This window comes from Chiloscyllium plagiosum, chromosome 18 (assembly GCF_004010195.1).
Source record: "Chiloscyllium plagiosum isolate BGI_BamShark_2017 chromosome 18, ASM401019v2, whole genome shotgun sequence".
Classification (NCBI taxonomy): Eukaryota; Metazoa; Chordata; class Chondrichthyes; order Orectolobiformes; family Hemiscylliidae; genus Chiloscyllium; species Chiloscyllium plagiosum.
The window spans coordinates 25281184-25303896 of NC_057727.1; the positions used below are offsets into that span (position 1 = coordinate 25281184).

Sequence of the window (22713 nt, forward strand, 5' to 3'; positions counted from 1 at the left end):
ATTCAAGTTAGCAGGGACCTCTCATGCCTCCTGTTGCCAAACGTTCTGCTAACGCAAGCTTAAAAATTAATTTTGTTAATTTCTTTCTACATCTTGTTAATGCACAACTGAACAAGAATTTTTTTTTTAATCTTTGAACTTCTCCACCTACTTTTGGTCTGTTTTCCTTAGTCCAAAAGCCACTTTTAGCTCAGTTCCAAACCAAAATTGAAGAACGAATAAAATAAAGACAATGAAAAATCAGTGAGCATTCTAACAGTTGAACTGCTACTTCAGTCCTTACCATACTGTCTGATTAGGAGCTTACCTGGAATAACAATGACTCTCCCATCATATATTAAAAGAATATAAACTGTCAACAGGCTAAATGACGACATGAAAAACAATAACATAACACTCCATGTAAAAAGGACTTATTACAAAATAGTCACACAATTTCTCCTTGCTTTGTAGCTATGCTTAGTTCACCAAACAGTTCTGGTTCCCAAGACCTGCTCAACATCTGTCTGTAAACATACTTTATGGTGGCTGCAACAAAATCAAACTCTCCTTGGCACATTGGAACAGCACTGGGCAGCACACACAATTAGCAGAAAAATTTAAAAACAGCGAACAGCTATGTTCCAAACTAAAAGGTGGTACTGAAGAACAAAGGAAGAGGGAAAAGCAGTATTAAAAAGATGCAAGCAAAAACAAAAGGCCACAGACAGACAGTCTCAGCAGAAGACTGAGTATCGACAGAGAAGAAGAAGCATACAGACTCCAGCAAGCAAGCTGGTACGGCATAGGCAAAATGAAACCTTGGGGCAGACAAATCTCCATGGTAATCAAAACTGGCAGAACATGAGTGGTCAGACACAGCTTCAGGCAAAACCTCAGGGTAGACAGCCTAAGTAGCAAAGTCACCAAGCAGACAATGACACAGGGCAAGAGCAAAAGCAAGCAGAAAAATAGCATGTAACATACGAATTAGGAGCAGAAGGCCATTTGGCTCATCAGGCCTGCTCTATCACTCAATATGATCTTGGTTAATCATTTTTCTCCCCATATTCCTTAATGCATTTAAAATCTAAAGGATGATTTCTCTCTTACTTGACTATATTCAGTGACTTGGCCAGCACAGCTTTCAAATTTCGAGAATTTCACAGGTTTACTACCCTTCAAGCAAAGGGATTTATTATTTCAGTTTTAAGTGGCTTACCCAGTATCCTGAGAATGTGACCACTCCTCTCTGCATCTAATCTGTCCAACCTACTTTGAATTTTATACAATTCAATCAGATGCCACCTCCATCACCTTTCATAACTCTGATGAATACAGGCCCACTCAAGCCAATTTCTCCACATAGAACAGTTTTGCCATCCCTGGTATCAGCCTGGTGAACCTCTGCTGCATTCACTCTGACAACTTTATCTTTTTTAAGGGAAAGAGACCAAAAATGCACAATACTCTAGGTGTGGCCTCAACCAAGGCCCTATATAACTGCAGTAAGACCTCTAAACTTCTGAACTCTAATCCTCTTCCAATGAAGGTCAATATACCATTTGCTGTCTCAACAGCTTACTGTGTCTGCCTGTCTCCTTTCATTAACAAGGACACCCAGATCCCTATGTAATGTGAGAAACCTCAAAACGGACCACAAAGCAAGTTTCACCAAAATTTGTCAAGTTACCTCATGACAGAAAAGACCCTTTTAACACCAGAGCCACCTTGGAGGACTGGGGAAGGCAAGTGAAGGTAACCAGACCCCAAAGCAGAGATTCAAGCGGAGCCACTTTCAGACAACTGAACATGACTGACTGAAACCTCTGAAGATCTTCAAGGCAAAATCCAACCTAGAGCACCATGGACCAATAGAATTTTTTTTAAAATTAATTTTGCAGGATGTGGACATCACTGGTTAGGCCAGCAGTTATTGCCCATCCATAAATTGTCCAGGGGGCAATTGAGAGTCATCCACATTGCTGTAGATCTGGAGTCACATGCAGGCTACACGAGGTAACGATAGCAGCTTCCTTCCCTAAATGGACATTAGTGAGCCAGATGGGCCTTTCCTGACAAATGACAAAGGATTCATGGTCATTAGACTGTTAATTTCAGGCATTTTATTGAATTCAAGTTCCACCATATGTCATGGTAGGATTCAAACCGGGTCCGCAGAACATTACCTGCGTCATTGGAATAACAAATCAGTGATAATACCACTAGGACATCACCTCCCCATTGAAAAACTGAAAAGGGTCCTCAAAGACTGGGATTCCCACTCCAGCATCCAGCTAGAAGCTACCATAAAACAGCTTGACAAAACACATGCACTTCTGCAAAATCCTTGAAGTAACCAAAGGCAAGGGAAGAGGCTCCTTGCAACCCACTTCTGAGGAAGGTAGGTGCATCCAGGAGACTAAGCTTTACACCTACACAGACTGTTAATCCCTCAGGAGGAGATCAAGACATAGCATCATAGATAGCACAAGACCCCATCAGCACAACAGGCCACAGAAACAATCACACCATTAAAAACAGTGACAGGATCCCACAACAGGAGCACACCAAAAGAGCAATTATGAGAGGAAACAGCACAAAGCACCACATAGGGTCCTGGAAGATGGCCCTAAATTGTTTCTTACAAAAGAGCACTTCGGCTACACCAAACTCAAGGCAGACCAGGTGAAGCCTAACTGGATTCTACCAAATGACAAAAAAAAAAATCAGGTGTACAGAAAACCATTTGTCCCATTAGCAAGATCTGTATGACACATTCCCTTGTGGGAATGTCACTCAAAACAAAAAGGCATAGCCAATCATCTTTGCTCCCAAGAAAGCACACAACCAGTACTAGTCCTACCCATCCTCCAGGAGGGCAGGAAGCACAGTCGGTAAAAAAGCCTTGCTATAAGACCTGTAGTATAAAGATCAATAACGAATACAAGTGCAAAACACGTTAATGAGTGAAAAAGGAGAAAAAAAGGCAAAAAAAATTTTAAATGATGGGGAATCACACATATTCAGAGCCAAGTTGAATCCCTTTGGGTGGTGTAGTTTAAAAAGGTAGCAATTATGAACAGGATGAATGATGACATAGGAAGCAATGTCTGGTCACATAACTGTTTGGAAGGACTTGCTCGAAGATAATCATTCAAGAACCTCTCCCAGCTCCATTGATCATATACTGGTAACCAGAATTGTTTACTGAATTAAGACATGCTCCATGTCCCTTTCTCTGAGCACACTTACAATAACATTCAAATCTTGTCTAAATATACAGGAGCTCAGCTTTCATCTTTAGTCTAAGTTACCATCATAGTTGGGCAGTATAAATTAAGTATTGCTGACACCAATCTCCTCTTCAAAAATTTGTTGCTGCAGCCCAAAATAATTCAGACCAAACAGATCTAAATTATAAGGCACTTCTTTAACTACTAGAAGCAAGTTTTAACAAAGTTCAATGCAGTCAAATTAAAATGCAATAGTGAGTGTCTTTACAGTTCTCAGGGGCAAAAATTAAGTACATCTTAGGAATTAAATGGAAGACATTTCATGAAAAATGTGGAAACTTAGTTTGCTCAGTTGAAAACTCAATAGCTAACAACGTCAGATAGCTGTAGCCAAAGTGCTATACCATGCCAAAATCAATGCTGCAGAATATTTACTTAAGAATTATTCCAAAACATGCACAATTAACTTTAAAAAATGCACACTTTTATAGTACCTTCCAAAATATCTGGATTTCCAAAAGCAGATTATAGTCAATGAGACACCTTTTGAAGAGTAATCACTGTTATAACACAAAGTGCAGCAGTGAATTTACACACATTCACGTGGACAGTATGATAGCAACCAGAAAGTCGGTTTGTGGTGCTGTTTGAGTAACTACGATTGTCTGGGACAACAGCCTTCCTCTTCTTTGAAATACTGTTGCAAGTTCTTTAACATTTAACAAAGATGACAGACAGGGTCTTAGATGAAAAGTCTTCTGAAAGTCTGCACTTCCAACTGTAAAGCACACTCTTATGCCCACAGCGTCAGCTGAGACATTTCTAAACAACAGCACAACCACTTATGTATCCAGAGATTAAAAGATGTACTACTTAGATGCTGTAAAGTGCAGTAATGAAATGTTTTCACAGATCTTTTAAAAATCTTTAAATAACTCCAGTTTATAAAACATAGTCAGTTCCTAAATGATTTGTTGCTTTGGATACAAAGACAACGTACATTAATTTAGGCAGGCTATCATCCTGAAACCATTCAATTCTACAGTTAGTAAAACAGTCTTCATTACCAAAGAAAAATCAAAACCATGATAGATGTATCAAAATCTCAGCAGCTATAAATCTTGTTGCAATTAGATTACTTGTAAACAAGTTGCATATCAATAGTTACTTATGAAAGTACAACTGATGAAAGATATTTCTCAACTATAAACTATAGATAAGATGGCATCCAAAAAGTAGTAACTTCAAACTTTGTAAAACTTCCACAACACTATCCTATTGCTGTTAAGGGTATTTTATTAATGGAAGTGGTTGTGCAAAATTACATTTCACAATGTTAACAAGTTAGCTTTATAAAAACAGCTCAATTGCTGGGAAAAGGATATAAAACATTAGCCGAGATAGATGCATGGAGACAGATGTAGAGACTGTGCTAACTGCGCCCGAATTGTTAATGCTGCTTTCTCTCTACAGATGCTGCCAGACCTACACAATTTCTCCATCAATTTCTGCTTTACTTTCTTTCAGTCTCCAGCAACTTCAATTCTTTGTTTTACATTAAAATTACTGACCTTAGTTACCAAGTTAACTGCCATTGGGAAAGGTTTCCCTTCACAGACTTTCATATATTGTTTATTTTTAAAAATCACAAGATTTTGACCATGATAATGACAGAATGGCAATAAATATGCATGACGTGTGACAGATTGCAATTAGTGCTATTTCAAGGCACCTGCTATTTTGTCCTTTTAGATGGAAGTGGTCATGTATTTAAAAAGGCATTGCTTAAGAAATAAAATCACATATTTGGAAAAACTCAGGTCAGGCAACATCTGCAGAAAGAAAGCAGAGTTACTTTTCAGGTCCAGTGACCTTCTACAGAACAGAATTTGGTTCTGCTTTCTCTCTGCAGATGCTGCCCGACCTGAGATTTTCCAGCAATTTCTGATTTCCAGCATATCTGCAGTTCTTCAGTTTATTGTTCATTATCCTGGGTAAGACTGGATCAGATCCCAAACTGGAGGTTGGGTCCCTAAGTGTCATCATGAAATGAAATTTATGGTTGCCAAGCTCAGGGGCATTAACGACTGCAGAGAGTTTCCAGCTGAGTTACAACAGCCAGACTGGAGGCCTGTGACCAGTGGAGTGCCACAAGGATCGGTGCTGAGCCCTCTACTTTTTGTCATTTACATAAATGATTTGGACGCGAGCATAAGGAGGTACAGTTAGTAAGTTTGCAGATGACACCAAAATTGGAGGTGTAGTGGACAGCAAAGAAGGTTACCTCAGATTACAACAGGATCTGGACCAGATGGGCCAATGGACTGAGAAGTGGCAGATGGAGTTTAATTCAGATAAATGCAAGATGCTGCATTTTGGGAAAGCAAATGGTCCTAGGGAGTGTTGCTGAACAAAGAGACCTTGGAGTGCAGGTTCCTAGCTCCTTGAAAGTGGAGTCACAGGTAGATAGGATAGTGAAGGCGGCGTTTGGTACGCTTTCCTTTATTGGTCAGAGTATCGAGTACAAGAGTGGGAGTCATGTTGCAGCTGTACAGGACATTGGTGAGGCCACTGTTGGAATATCACATGCAATTCTGGTCTCCTTCCTATCGGAAAGAAACTTGAAAGGGTTCCAAAAAGATTTACAAGGATGTTGCCAGTGTTGGAGGATCTGAGCTACAGGGAGAGGCTGAACAGGCTGGGGCTGTTTTCCCTAGAGCGTCGGAGGCTGAGGGGTGACCTTATAGAGGTTTACAAAATTATGAGGGGCATGGATAGGATAAAGAGGCAAAGTCTTTTTCCTGGGGTTGGGGAGTCCAGAACTAGAGGGCATAGGTTTAGGGTGAGAGGGGAAAGATAAAGAGGGACCTAAGGGGCAACTTTTTCATGCAGAGGGTGGTACGTGTATGGAATGAGCTGCCAGAGGAAGTGGTGGAGGCTGGTACAATTGCAACATTTAAGAGGTATTTGGATGTGTATATGAATAGGAAGGGTTTGGAGGGATATGGACCGGGTGCTGGCAGGTGGGACTAGATTGGGTTGGGATATCTGGTCGGCATGGACGGGTTGGACCAAAGGGTCTGTTTCTCCATGCTGTACATCTCTATGAGTCTATGACTCTTTGTTCGTGCTCTCAGCGCAACAAATGGCCAGCTCTTTGGGTCTCATCCCACATGCCTCTGCCCATTCCAGCCTTCATGAATTTTGCTAAAGGATCACAGCAATTTTCAAGCTTCAAAATAGGCAACAGTGGAGGTCAACATTTTTGAAAAGTACTGTTGTAGATGATAAACAGTGAAGCCATGACGTGGCTGAGATGGATGAAGTAAATACTTAGTGGAAGCAGACTGCATTGTCCTCCAATATGTTCAGCTTCAATGTTACTGAAATTGCACTAATTCAGATCAAGTGAAAAATATTTAATTACAATATTGATTGGCATTCTATAGTTAGTAAGGCAGCTTTGGGAGTCACTTGCCACAGATTGCCTAGCCTCTGACCTCCTCTTGTAGCCATAATATTCATCAGTCCTCATTTTTGCCTAACTGATTTTAACCTTACTGCAAATCCTCTTGCAAGGATGCCTACCTTGAAGAAATTCTCCTCCTCTCTCTCTACAAGAATCTTAGAGAGTCTCCCTCTCTCACTGCAACCCCAGGTCACCTTCATCCCCACCCCCATCCACCTATTGTACTCTTTGCTACCTTCTCCACAGCCCCACCCTCCTCCCATTTATCTCTCCACCCCAGAGCTTTGGTCTCCAAGGAGTTACAAATGGAACTGAAATGGAGGGAAAATCATGCATTTGCATCTTTCATTCTCACATTACCATATATGTTGGAGCTAAAGCTTGAATCAGATGTTGACTCAGTAACACTGACTAATAGAGGAATGTTTATTTAAAAACTCATCTGTAACCCAGACGAGCATATCTTCACCTTAGCTCTGCAGTCCATGACTTATCAAAATCAGAACACTAATATATTGCAACCAGATTAATGGGAGAAATACTGGTATACAAATATCCATTGTTGTGGATGAAAAAGGACCGAAAGATCAAACCAGATATTTAGTTTTTGATTCCAAGATAGAGCTTGAAACGTTCCAGCATAATGTTGAGAAGTAATTCTCTAGGAATTTAGAAACAGCTAGGATTCCTACAGGAAATACATCAGCAGACTTAAAAACAAACAGGGGAGCAAGCATGCCAAAGACTCAACAGGAGTCTATATCCATGACTGTGTAAATAACTGTTGTGCCTCTGGTATTTCATCTAACTATTCCAAAAGTATTGGAATTATTACTGTTTTCTCAATCACAGTAACTCTACAGGAATTCAAAGGAAGGCTTATTTTTGTTAGCAAGGAGAATTATGGTTGTGACTATTAGAGTACTTCAATTTACTTTTGAGAAATAAATGCCCATGTTTTGTATCCCCGCCTCTTTTTGCATCAAATGTCAAAGTTTTATATTTCACAAACAGATCAGATGCTAAAATACCAATTTTAAAAAAGGGACCAAGAAATTACATTGCATGAGAAAAGGGTACTGTTTGGCAAGTCAACTCCAACTGGATAAAAAGTTGCTATGGAGCATACACCATGGAACTACTGGTCTGCATATATTTGTTTAATTTAGTAAAGGTGAATGCCTGGCCAAGTTTTTTCACTTGCAAAGACCAGACCCCTGTGTATCACTCTCTTTCGAACCTCAGGTTCTAGTATAACAATAAAATAACAATATGAACTGCAAAAAGGAGGGAAATGGTCTGATCTACAGTAATGACATATTTAATCACTTTTAGTAGAAAAATGTGCAGGGAAAGAAAGAGTTATTCATTTGCTTCATGTACAAGTTTCCTTCTTGTAGGTTTTAATGATTTAAACGTAGATGAAAGATGCAAAATGTTTACAAATTCCTAGACATGTCTTTGTCCTTTGATTGGTCCAAAAAACTTACGCTTTGTTAGTTCCTCATTGACTTCATTCTATTCCACCTTTTCAGTATCCTGTATTCAAATGAAATTTCCATGTAGATGGCATGAGCTGCTCATTTTTGTAATGCTTTTTTTCTGTAGCCCACGTATGATTCTCAATCCATGATCATGACAGTTTTAAGCCTACTACAGTTCATCTGAATTTCTACTGAGCCAACAAAAATGAGAACATGACAATATTTAACAAACAAGAAAAAAAGTCAAGGTAGAATGCTCTGGTTACTGGCGATTTCATGGTGCATCATAGCAGCATGTTGCATGAGGCAAAAGGAGTCATGTATTTTCCAGGGGCTAATGATATTCATACCAGGATGAGAACACAAAAGTGAACACTCATTGTGATAATTCAAATACATAAAGCAAAGTCTAACATTTATCCTTCTAGTTATTAGCGAAGGAAAAAGGGCAGCAAAAGAATTGACCTAAATGAATAAGTGAAGAATTCTTGCAAAGCAAAAACCCATGTTGTGGGCATCTGGAGAAATACTTGCATACCAGTAAGTTTTTCATCAGGAATGGGATTCATTTGATAGAGTCAGAATTGGGAAGTTAGCCAACAATGTTGAAGGAGCTATTGGGAGGTCTCAAATTAATTGGGACTGAGACTGTTCTGTTTGTCTTTGAATATAGATTTTTTTTTTTTACGGCAAGAAACCATAGTAAAGCTGTTGCCAATTACAAAAAGGACAATTAGATTAGAGCTTTGCAATCCGAATGATTCCAGCATGAGAGATTCAGAAGGAACAATTATTCCCTTGAAATACTTATATGCCAATGCTTGCAGAATCACATTCATATGTGGTTACAGAAAAAAAAGGCATAAAAAAAATGAGCAGCTCATGGATTGTACATGAAAATTTCATTTGAAGAGTTATACAAGATACTGAAAAGATGGAATAAGACGAAGTCAATGAGGAACATATGCAACGTAACAAAATGTATCTTGGTTTGCAAGGGGTAACTGAAACAATATCTGGGTTCTGTTGATCCTGCTTTGGTCATTCCTGCCTATGACAGATTTTCAAGTAAAAGGGTGAAACAACACAAGGTACTGGTTCAAAATCAGACAATATGCAGGAAACAGCGCATGGTATACTGAAAGATTAGGATGCAAACCTGTTAAGGGTATTGTCAAATAGTATGTCAGCATGTAGTAAACAGTTCAGTAATCTCACATTTAACAGATCAGATCAAAAGTTTCGTACATCCAATAGCAAATTAGATTACTAGATTAGGCTCTTCGGCCCAACAAGTCCACACCGACCCGCCGAAGTGCAACCCACCCAGACTCATTCCCCTACACCTAATACTACGGGCAATTTAGCACGGCCAATTCACCTAACCTGCACATCTTTGGACTGTGGGAGGAAACCGGAGCACCCGGAGAAAACCCACGCAGACACGGGGAGAATACGCAAACTCCACACACCTGAGGCGGGAATTGAACCCGGGTCTCTGGCGCTGTGGGGCAGCAGTGCTAACTGGACAACTAAATAGTTAACTACAGGTGAAAGCTCAACAAACGTTCTAATCCTCAACGAAGGGTGAGTTTGCTTGTCAATGTAATGTTGGCTGCATTTGCAACCACCTCCAGGAAAAGGTGCCAAACTGGATGATCCCCGATGTCTCCACTTCCATCTACGTCAGCCTCCAGACGAAAAAAAACAATTCACTCAACATCACCAAAATTACAAAAGACACCAAAAACAGCAAAAGCTATGGGCTCAGACAACATCCCAGCTGCAGAAAAGACTTACACCCAAAATCAGACAAAACCCTTATCCAAGCTGTTCCAGCACTGTTACAACATAAGCAGCTAAATAGCAAAATGGAAATTTCCTCATTTATACCTTATTCAAAGAGGCACAAATCCAAACAATTACCACACCAACTTTACAGATGTTCAATTTGTTCTCCACCCAGGTACAATCAGTTACAGATTTAGATACAGTTTTGGTTGAAACACAGTGACAAAAGAACAATTTCATAAGAGAATATGACTGCCATAGACATCAAGAACATATGAAATGGAAACAGTAGTGGAGCATGTGGCCTCTCAAGCCTTCACCATCATTCAAAAACATCATGGATGATTGGAATTCGAAGCATGGACCACTTTCCCATCTATCCTCATAACTTTGGATTCCTTTAAAATTAGTGACATCATAGGTCATCGGAGACCTAGAAAATTCAAGTCAATTGGTGTCAGAGAAGAAAATTCCTATTGATTGGAGTCTAACCCTCACACAAAAAGGGAAATTGGCTGTCGTTATTGAGTTGTCTGGCCCTTTGATCCCAAGTAACTGGTGCATTTGTTCCTCAGGGCAGTGTCCTCAGCCAAAATCATGTTCAGCTACTTCATTAATGGTCTTTCCCCCCCCCAACAGAAATTGAGATGTAGGGACATCAACACATGATTACAACCTGAAATGTTATGAAGTCTGGGCAAAGACCAGGTCAGTCTAAGCTTGAATCTTAAGCGGCAAGTAACATTTGCCAGTTAAGTGCCCAGTAGTCTCCAAAAGAATTGACCATCTCTTCTTGACATTCAATTGGAATGTTAAAAGATTAAATTGTACTCTCTCTAAACGTTAAATGTAATGTTAATGTTAAAGGGTTAAACTGTACTGTCTTTCTCCAAGAAGTTGAACACTAAGTGGGTGGGGGGGGTGGCATTCTGTCTCACTGACAGCATGCAGGAATTAGGATGACTATCTCTTGTAATTCACACTTCATTTGGGCAGTCATTTACTGTTATTCTACTGGTATTAACCAAGTAAACTCTCGTTCAGTCCCTTCCATTGACATCTCCTTTGCGAATCAAATTTGTGTGATCATCCCCTTATACTAAAGTATATCATACCGACCTTGCCCGGGGAAGTAGCAGAGCCAGAACTCATTTTTTTGCAGGGCCACTCTGAAGCTAGGACATATCACACCTACATTTTCTTGGGGAATCACGGAGTGAGGAAGTAGTTTGCATAATGATTCTTGAGGATTAGGGCTTTTACGTTTACATTATCTCAGAGGATGACCTCATCCTACCATTGTACCTGGGATAATAGGTCATTATGGGGGAGGGGGGTGGACGGAAATGACCAGAGTACCTGTGAGCATTACCAACTGACCTGTATAAAGGGGCTGTATTTCCTCTGTTTTGACTCTACTTCACACGCCTGCCAAGAGTATCAAAAGGAGGTCACCTAGCTTGTACAGACTTTAATAAACTAACTGTTTGCAGAAGTTGACATGCAAATTGCATCTCATGTGTGAACACTCAGGAAAAGAACCTAACACAATGACATTACCAGTGACTCCATCAACATAAACAAAACTTGGTGTGCCATATAATTACAATAGTGAGAATAAGTCAGAGATAAAAGTTGCTTGTGGAAAGTAACTTCCCTCCTGATTCCCCAAAGCCTACCACAAAGCAGAAGTTACATTTTTCCATCAGTGCAACTTCAACAGTATTCAAGATGTTCGATTTCATCCAGGACAATGCAACCTGCTTGATCAATATTTCATTCACCATTTCAGTGATAGCAATGTACTTCATGGAAAGATCCACAACACAACTTTGCCAATGCTCCTTTGACAGCACACATCACCTAGAACAGCAAGGATAGCAGATCCATGGAAGCATAGCTGCCTGTAAATTCCTTAAGGTCACATTATTCTGACTTGGAGGTACATAGCCATTCACTGGAACACCCTCCCTATGACTGCTATACATAAACCCATTCCACACAGACTGCAGTGATTCACAGTGGCTCATCAGCATTTTCAAGGGCAATTTGAGATAGCCAACAAATGCTCATCTCATCAGCAATACCCACAGACCATGAATGAGTAATAAAAAGTACAAGTTGGTATTCATTAAGATTTTCCAAGTTTAACTCTTCAATATTTGCAGTAAAGCATTACATCCAGCATCTAGATAATAAGCAATTACTTTTTATTAACATTAAAAAGAATTACCTAATTAATCAAGACCAGAATACCACTTATGGTTACTCTTCCAAAAATCAGTTTTTAAAAAAAGTTTGGATACACCTATTTCTCATCTCTGTGCTTCCCCTTGTCAGCATCATCCATAACCATTGCATTTCTCCCCCACATCGATTACTGGAATGAGCCCAATTTCCACTAAGTGTTGGAAAACAAAAATCAAATTATCGTCCTTAGTCTCTGCTCCAAATTCAGTTCCCCAACAATTAACTGAGAATTGAAGAATGAATTAGACTGTTCATAAACAATGTCACTTTGAGCCAGTATGTAACCTCATCTGTACAATTAGTGAAACTGCTTATTTCCACTCTTGCAATATTACCCAGTCTCATCTGCTGCCACCACCCCATTCGTGCCTTCATCATCTCGACACTTGATTATTCCAAATTCATTCCTGGTTTCCCTCCATCACATTCTACCTTTTGTAAATCTGGGATCATTCTAATGTGCCTTGTCCTACTCAACTAGCACCCACGTACTCTCTGGCCTACAATGGATCCTCATCAAGCAATTGCTCATTTAGTAAAATACAAAATGTTGTTTTCAAATTCCATGACCTAAACTTTCCCTAGCTTTGTAATTTATTCCAGCAGGTAAAGTTTTGCACAGTCCTTGCCTGTTGAGAATGGCAATCTTAATTTCAAGCACTGGTGGTCACATTCTTCAGCTGCCTCAGCCCAAGTACTGGAATTACATTTAAAAACATTATATCCATATACAAATGCAGCAAGTTTCTAGTCATTCTTGATAACATATTGACTGTCTAAAAACCCAGCGCTAGAAAAGATAAATTTAATAAATGGTCATAAAATCCACCATAACTCAGTAACATTATTTTCTAATGCAAATCACATTTCAAGACTTTAACCATTTTTCCACAAGACAGAAACTAAAAAATTTCTAAAAACTGTTACATGCATGCTTTATAAAACCCAGGAACAAAACAGTAATTAAATGCCTCTGTACAATTTGATAATCCTCCAATGGCTGCAAATAAGCCATCTCAGGAAAGAGTGTCATCCAATGGTGTTGGGTGGTTTGTAGCTTACACATTAAGAAAAAAGGTGCAGCATTAGGTTTTGAACATGGCAATACAAACAATTCCACAGTTTTAAAAGGAAACGTCAAGGTTAGTCTGGCTTGCAAGAAAATTAGAATACTGGAGAAGTAAAAGTTATTTTAAGTTGAACAAAGCACTAATATGCAGAAGCATTGCATGTAATTATTTTGTATCATAATCAACAAAAATAAGTTGTATTGACAGCTGAAGCATAATTGTTTATGTATGTTTGTTTGCTGTTCCCAAAAATACATCAGCATTTCAACCAAGGAACTGTCATCTTAAGCCTTCTCTCAGATCACATTCAAATAAAAATGAAACAGACTGGAGCAAACATGCAAATGACGCATTATCAACCTGCATGTCAAAATGAATACATTGTTATAATCACTTCAGTTACACCATGATCAATGCAGACATGTTCAGAGAAAGTCAACTGTTATGCAAAGCAGTGAAATGAAGATGATAGAATAGGGGACCAAAATCTCAGCCAAAATATATGGCCAGTAGAAGGGGAATCTAAACCAGAGGACTCTGGGTTTAAGGAATGAGAGAGAGTGCTGCAAAAGGCATAGTTACCAGTAAGGAGTTAAAGAAGTAGGGAATCCAAAATTGGATGAATGTGGAATTCTCAAACAGTAATGACAAATAGGGAGGGCTATGACAATCTGAGGTGAGAATGTTTAAAATTATTCTGGTGGACCCAGAGGCAACAAGTCAGCAAGCAGGGAAAATATAGTGCAGATTAGGATATGGGCAGATTTTTCAAATGAACTCAAACGTAAATGAGGCTCAAAGGTTAGCAGGGAGGCAATGGATGAGGATGTCAGCAGCAAATATGCTCTGGTAGGGCAGAGACAGAATGCTGCAGAAGTACAGCGAGTAGGTTCTTGTGACAAAAGGTTATGGTATTAAAAACTCAGGTGAATCAAGTAATAAAACCACAGGTGTAATAATCACTAATAAGTCCAATAAAGATTTTTTTAAAGATTAGATTAGATTCCTTATAGTATGGAAACAGGCCCTTTGGCCCAACAAGTCCACACCAACCTTTCAAAGAGTAACCCACCCAGACCCATTCCCCTACGTTTACCCCTGATTAATGTACCTAACACTATGGTCAATTTAGCATGGCCACTTTACCTGGCCTGCACATCTTTGGATTGTGGGAGGAAAGCTGAGCACCCGGAGGAAACCCACATAGACACGGGGAGGTGGGAAACGAACCCAGGTCCTTGCACTGAGGCAGCAGTGCTAACCAATGAGCCACTATGCTGCCCTGACTCATTTAAATTCCATAAAAGGGACAACTACTTTATTGATTAACATTCTTCCAAGTCCTGAATTGGTCCTTGATTACTGTATAAAGTGGCATTTAAAAGGCAATGACAGACGATGACAAGGCATGGAGTAAGATATGGGTGCTGGAAGCGGAGGACATGACAGATCAGGAAGTATGGTGAAAGTATGGGTTGAGATGGAAGAGTTCAGAATATTAAATTAACCTGAAGTTAAAAAGCTCCAATTTTGGATTGCCCCGTCCCAAATATTGCAATCCATTTATTCATAAAGGTTGAGCTTCATAAATGTGAATTGATTTTCATACCTTTCAATCCAAAACTATTCTAAAAAGCTAAAAAAAATTATCTTGATGATACCAAAAGACAAAAAGGTGGAGACAAAAAAGAGGGGGAAAAACAAGATGATAGACAATTTTCTGATTCAGTATGTGGATGTACCTGTTAGAGAAGTTGCAAAACTTGACCTACTCTGGGAAATAAGGCAGGGCAGGTGACTGAGGTGTCAGTGGGGGAGCACTTTGAGTCAGCGGCCATAATTCTATTCGTTTTAAAATAGTGATGGAAAAGGATAGACCAGATCTAAAAGTTGAAGTTCTAAATTGGAGAAAGGCCACCTTTGACGGTATTAGGCAAGAACTTTCGAAAGCTGATTGGAGGCAGATGTTTGCAGATAAAGGGACGGCTGGAAAATGGGAAGCCTTCAAAAATGAGATAACAAGAATCTAGAGAAAGTATATTCCTGTCAGGGTGAAAGGAAATGCTGGTAGGTATAGGGAATGCTGGATGACTAAAGAAATTAAGGGCTTGGTAAAGAAAAAGGAGGAAGTATATGTCAGGTATAGACAGGATAGATCGAGTGAATCCTTAGAGTATAAAGGAAGTAGGAGTATACTTAAGAGAGAAATCAGGAGTGCAAAAAAGGGGACATGAGATAGCTTTGGCAAATAGAATTAAGGAGAATCCAAAGGGTTTTTACAAATATATTAAGGACAAAAGGGTAATTAGGGAGAGAATAGGGCCCCTCAAAGATCAGCAAGGCAGCCTTTGTGTAGAGCCACAGAAAATGGGGGAAGATACTAAATCAATATTTTGCATCAGTATTTACTGTGGAAAAGGATATGGAAGATATAGACTGGAGGGAAATAGATGGTGACATCTTGCAAAACGTCCAGATTACAGAAGAGGAAGTGCTGGATGTCTTGAAATGGGTAAAGGTGGATAAATCCCCAGGGAATCCTGAGGGACAGGTTGTACATGTATTTGGAAAGGCAAGGATGGATTAGGGATAGTCAACATGGCTTTGTACATGGGAAATCAGGTCTCAAAAACTTGATTGGGTTTTTTGAAGAAGTAACAAAGAGGATTGATGAGGGCAGAGCAATAGATGTGATCTATGTGGACTTCAGTAAGGTGTTCGACAAGGTTCCCCATGAGAGACTGATTAGCAAGGTTAGATCTCATGGAATACAGGGAGAACTAGCCATTTGAATAGAGAACTGGCTCAAAGGCAGAAGGGTGGTGGTGGAGGGTTGTTTTTCAGACTGGAGGCCTGTGACCAGTGGGATGCCACAAGGATCAGTACTGGGTCCTCTACTTTGTGATTTACGTAAATGATTTGGATGCGAACATAAGAGGTACAGTTAGTAAGTTTGCAGATGATACCAAAATTGGAGGATTTGCGCTATAGGGAAAGGTTGAACAGGCTGGGGCTGTTTTCCCTGGAGCGTCGGAGGCTAAGGGGTAACCTTTATGAAGGTTTACAAAATTATGAGGGGCATGGAAAGGATAAATATGCAAAGTCTTTTCCCTGGGGTCAGGGAGTCCAGAACTAGAGGGCATAGATTTAGGGTGAGAGGAGAAAAATATAAAAGAGATCTATGAGGCGACCTTTTCACACAGTGGGTGGAACGTGTATGGAATGAGCTGCCAGAGGAAGTGGTGGAGACTGGTACAATCGCAACATTTAAGAGGCATTTGGATGTGTATATGAATAGGAAGGGTTTGGAGGGATATGGGCCAGGTGCTGGCAGGTGGGACTAGATTGGGTTGGGATATCTGGTCGACATGGATGGGTTGGACTGAAGGGTCTGTTTCTCCATGCTGTACATCTCTATGACTCTAATCATGGAGAAAGAGTTGGGCTTAAGCACAATCCAATCATTAAAATCAAATCAGAAATACATAAGGCTGCATCTATTTGCTTCTGCTACATCCAGGATGGAATGACTACAATACCCCATGTAGCTAGAGTATTTTTGTCAGCTCACCTATCCTTCTGAGAGCAACTCAAGATCAGTAATATATGCTAGCCCAGCTAAGGAAAAAAACAATCCATGAGCAAACAAGAAGTAAATGCCACAAAAGTGACCTATGGATGGTAGAGAAAGGACATGATAAAAGACATTGACCAATACCGGAATAAAATTGTAATGATCGAATTAGGGAGATAAAAGAAACACAGTCAGATCAGAGTCAGCAACCAATGCAAGTTTGAGATACAACACTAATATTTTGCACATATTGAAATTCTTACCCAAAACCCAAAGCAGTTACTAAGAAAAATCTGCAACCAAGTTGTGGTGGGAAGTAGTACTTCACAGCACTATCCTTTTTGTGCAGTTATAATGGAAATTACACTGATCAACCATTTTAGTCTTCTGTTGCTTCCAAAAAGTAAGGAAGGATAAATTTTAGCTTGTACAGTCAAAACTGAATGCTTGCACATTCGTTTGTATATCGCAAAATCATAAAGGAAACTACAGGATGTTTCTCAAAAGAATTATCTTTAGAAGGTCATTCCAATTACTTCGAAACCATTTGCCTGATGAAACGATACATATCAAAAGACCTCCAAAAGATGTTTCTCTTGATTCACCTCAATCAAAACCAGGCAGTCAAACCAGTCTGTTATCCAAATGTTTATCCTTTTCATCAAACAGAAAATTGGCTTCTTTGATTATGAAAACTCACTTTGAATAGTTACATAGAGCAATCTCTTAACTGTACATGAAACATTTGTCCTCAATATCTGTTTGCAACTGAAACAATTTAGAATACAGTACTTAACAAGTGTCAGGTCAACATTCACGAAGAGCAAAAATGACCAGACTAAACAAAACTAAAAAGTAACATTCAATTAGTTAGCACTCCTGCAGAAAAGACTACAGCACAGAAACAGGCCTTTGAGTCTGCTGAATAAACTAGCCACTCATTCTAATCCCATTCACTAGCACCTTCTCTGTGGCCTTGCAGTTACAAGGCTTCAAACATAAATCTAGGTTCCTCTTAAACGTGTTGAAGGTTTCTTCCTCAAAAAAAACTAGCCACAGAATACCAGAAACCCACCATATGCTGAATTTAAAAAGGTTTTCCCACATCCCCTCTAATGTCCTCTAGATCTGTGCTCCTTGGTAACTGACCTCTCCATTGGGAGAAACATGTTTTCATTGTATTGGATTGAATGGACACGCACATTGCACACCTCAATTAAGTCACCCTTCAAACACCTATTTTCTAAAGAAAACAATCCTAATCTAACCAATTTTTCCTCAAACATGCAATTTGCAAGCCCTGCCAACACTCATTAAAATGTCATCCGTATTCTCTCTTGAGCAATTATCCTTCCTGCACTGTAGTAACCAGAACTGTCAGCAACCTCCAAGTTTGACCTAACTGTTGTCTTCTATAGTCCCCACATTATATGCCTATTTTAGTCTTCAATGCCTCACCCAATGAAGGAATGCCTACTTCACCACCTCATCTACCTTCATGCCACTTTCAGAGATCTGTGGACATGTACTCCAAGGTGTTTCACTTCTTTAAGGTTCTCCACATCCCTCCACTCATTATATATTTCTTTGCTTTGCCAGCCCTCTAAATACAAGACTGATTTCCATTTGCCTCTTTTCCACCCATTCATGCAAACCCAACTAGCATGCTGGCTGCTTGACTTACCGTAGCATTTATTTTCATCTCTAAACACCTTTATTGATTTTCTTGTCAACAAATGCAGAGGATTTCATGTTTCTGACCACAACACATCAGATGTATTCAAGAAAATACAATGCAGAAACGCTCTTAAGATTCTCTTGCCAGCTGCTTATCTTGCCCCAATTTAAAACATGCTCACACGTCAATATTTTGATAACGCAAAAACCTTGCGATGCAAGCTACAAGAGATATTGTTGACGTAAAATCTGATTTAAAATCAGTAATACAGCTAAAACTGCTACTCAGGTTCTCTCCCAGTCATGGCCTACTTTCAAAATTTGTTTAGCCTTATGGCAGTTCCTCCCTCATGCTCTCTTCTCAGCCTAGGTCAGAAAGCACCTCTACAATATTTTTCAACTGGCATCCTATCTCAATGTGCCCAGTTTTATATTTTAAAAAGTTCAATAAATTTAATAAGAAGTTTGACACACTGGCTAAAAAGTCCCAAAATAAGAACTGGATAGCACGTGATGGAGTACACCAATATACGACCAAAACGTGTGTGTCAAGAAAATGTGCATCAAGGATACATGTTAAAGCAAATCTTTATTGTGTATAATAAGCCAGCAAGTAGCCTGGGAACAGATTGAAGACCACAAAAAGTTTCTGGGGTAAAAGGATTGTGGAGAGAAATGGTGCCCAAACTAGTTCAAATGATAAGAGGTATTATCAAAGGATAAAAGATATTAACTATTTTTTTCCCCACGTGGGCCCAGACTAGTTAAGATTTTCAGCACCTACAATTATTTGCTTAAGTGATCTGGTTAAGGGGCTAGGTTGAAACTTTATTGCTGGAACAGCACAGCAGGTCAGGCAGCATCCAGGGAACAGGAGATTCGACGTTTCGGGCACAGGCCCTTCTTCAGGCCTGTGCCCGAAACGTCGAATCTCCTGTTCCCTGGATGCTGCCTGACCTGCTGTGCTGTTCCAGCAATAAAGTTTCAACTTTGATCTCCAGCATCTGCAGACCTCACTTTCTCCTGGTTAAGGGGCTAGCTTGATGAGCCAAATGGCATTTTGCACATTTTGGAGAAAAAGACCACTATTAAAAATGGCATTTTTACAGAAATATGCAATAGCAAATGGGTTAGATTAATAGTCAGAATACCTATTAGCTCCTTTCATTCAATAGTTAGCCAGCTGGAAAGGTTAGCTCATTACACAATGGTTCACATTGATGACTTAAATCTACCACAAAAAAGATGCAAGAATGTATGAACATGTCAATGGCACCATCTCCAGTCTGAGGCAAAGCTACAGATGCATAGTGGTGCCAGCTGTACCAGCTGCTGGCAAACACATCTGCCTGCCTGACAGTAGAAAGGAGCAATGCCAGTAATGGCAAAAAAAAGTCAGTGTTGGCACTCTCTAGCCTCAGGATCAGCTCATGGTGACACTAATAATCAAGGGGGGGGGGGGGAAATAGAAAAAAAGCAACACCACAAAAAATGACTAACGTCATATACAAATTAAAGATCCGACCAATATCAAATCACAAAAGATGTTACATTGCAACCCAACACCACAGCAAACAAGTAATACAATGCTTTCACAGCTTTCACAGATCAAGGCAGTCTTCCCTAATGAAAGGATATTAAAGCTAACCTTTACCTCAGGCTTTGGTTTCTTCTTATTACTTGAAGGTGGCATTAGCTGTACTAAGACGTTTTGATGATAAGGCACAAATATGTGGTTATAATACTAGCTTTAATTTGTACTCCAGTTTCATCTCTCTACCGTCATGCATCGATTTTTGTCAGCACCGAGGGATACATGTTCTGTTTGCGCTTATGAGTGCACAGGTACCTTTGAGTTCTGTACGATCAGTTCACAAACAAAAACGGTGCTGGGGCTAAAACAAAATTCTGCATAAATTTTCTGCACGCTGGCTTTATTTAAAGTGAATTACGATTAAAGGGAAAAAAGTCACTGGGAAATCAAAAAAAGTTTGAAATATTATAAACATGGAAGAATGAGTGTGTATTGGCGTGTTTACATGAGTGAGAAACTAAAATTATTCCATCGTAAATCTTCAGCAGTTATGAGGTCACTGACACCTTGTTATTTCATTCGTCAAAACACAAGTGTAAATCAGTCGAGCTGTTTACATTACTGAAACACATAAACCTAAAGAGTATTTCATATAAAATACGAGGATATTCTCTACATCCGAAGGTACGAGATATCGGAAAAGTCAATGCCATTGCTCCACTTCGGAGAGTTTAGATACTAAATATATCATGGATTATGGATTAAGCAAATCGACTTATCAGAATGCCAGGAAACCACAGATGTTGACGGTTATCAGGACAGTTTCACTGAAGCGGTCTTTCCCTCAACAATATGCACCATTCTGCCAGCAAGTCCTCCCAGTACTTGAATAAAGATCGTTGCATTTTTGAAACGCTTCATGAACTACTGTAACTCTACTGTTCGGTTCGGACTTCGATATAACGCACGTTGGCTCAATTTATCGTTTCGTGACATATATTAAAAGCAATCACTAATTTGAGTACAGCATCACCCAGGTTCACCTAAAACGCCTGTGGTAGAAAATGACAAATTTCTTGCTCGAAATGAAGTGATTTTGTCTTTAATCTCGTTCAAAAAGGGAGAATAGTTGGGCAGCTGAGTAGAGGATCTTAAAACCGTTTGAGGAGAATTTTGACTTTTAATGTTTGGTTATTTTGGGGAAGGGGTGGGAGTGAGGAAATAGAGGTCCTGTTTTAAAGAAAAGACTGAAGCTTTCGCGGTGGCAACAATTAGGTCCGCTTTATGGAGCTTTCCAGATCTGTAAGCATCGCGCTTAATACGCCAGTAAATGAATGAAAGCAGCAGCCATCCAACAAAATGCAGTGGCTTCACTTTCTGCAGCTGCTTCCGAAATGATAATTAAAGTCAAGAGCAATGGGCACGGTCATATGATTACTCAATTCCCGGAATCACTGCAAATGCATTTTTAAAATCAAAACCTGACACTGGAAAGAATATTCAAGACATAAATTTAAACAAATCTCAGCTTTCTATAGAGTCTGGTGCAGAAATTCCCTGCTTATCCCACTGCCTTACATCTGTCCCCACACAACTTGAATCAGCGCACGCTGCTCCGTTCCTGCTCATTCGCTTTATACCAGCTTCGGATAGGAGTGTAGTTTGCGTTTTGTTATTTCTGTGGCATATTAACGAAAGCCCACACTTTGCAGTAAATAACGGAGGCTCCTGTTGGAACAGGGCGCCTACATTTCAGAATTACAACTTGTAACCTTAAGCAGCCCGTTAAGGTGCGCAACAAAAATCGCAGTCTGGAGCCCCGGGATAACGGCTATCGCTTGGCAAATGTAACGGCATCGGTCAGGGAACCGGCAGCAGAGTATCAACAGATCTTACTTTTCGTGTTTTAAGTCCTCTTTAATTGATGCCAGAGGCGTGTAGTTGGTGCTCTGTAAGCGGCAAGTGGCCAGATGCCGTTGGTGCTCCTCTTTGAGAGAGGCGTTCTCCTTCCACAGCTCGGCCACTTGCTGCTCCAGCTCTTCGATGCGCTTCTTCTGGTTCTCCAGCAACTCTTGCTGGGTCTCGATGATCTTATTCAGCTCCTTCAGATATTCCACGGCTCGGTTGGGGTTCTCCGCCGCGCCTTCCATGGCGGAGAAGCTGCCAGTCCGCTCGGAATCCGCTCAGAGGCTAACCCCGAGCAGTGAGGAAAACGCGAACCTCCTGTCCCCAGCTGCTTGCCGCCATTGTTTTTACACTGAGGGAGTGAATGAGCGGGTGGCTGGAGGTTTGGCCACAGCCGCATGCCGTCCAGCTGAGCTCAATGTTCATCACACGTACCGCCTCAACGTGCCTTCCACCAGGCACACTCCATTCAGGGGAAAACACTTAAAAGGGCAACAGCCCACCCTCGAAGCGCCTCTCTCAATGTGAGCCTTTCCCCATCGCCTTTGAGCTAAAATGCGAAAGGGAGGCAAAGCCTAGAAAGGATTGGGGCAAACTTCATTTTCCTTCAGGAATCTTAATCTCTCAGTGGGTCCCACCAAACTCTGTGCTCGGGGTGAAGAACATCGCCAAGACATCGGGAGCCGAGGGAGTGAAATTCCTGCAAAACATGTTCACGTTGCAAGCTTTTGTTCTGCAAGCCAT

At 40.2% G+C, this 22713-nt stretch overlaps 1 protein-coding gene across 3 annotated transcripts in view; it reads right to left on the reverse strand.

Moving 5' to 3' along the window:
* iqsec1b (IQ motif and Sec7 domain ArfGEF 1b) overlaps window positions 1-22486 on the reverse strand; it is a 489188-nt gene extending 466702 nt beyond the window's left edge. Inside the window, exon 1 of one of the 3 annotated variants that reach the window (XM_043707985.1) lies at window positions 21961-22471. In XM_043707985.1, the coding sequence (XP_043563920.1) occupies window positions 21961-22214 (254 nt within the window). In that variant the 5' untranslated portion in view covers window positions 22215-22471. Of the gene's footprint in view, window positions 1-21960 lie in introns of all 3 variants that reach the window. The other 2 variants (XM_043707986.1, XM_043707991.1) reach the window with 2 other exon arrangements.
* Window positions 22487-22713: the final 227 nt, after the last annotated feature.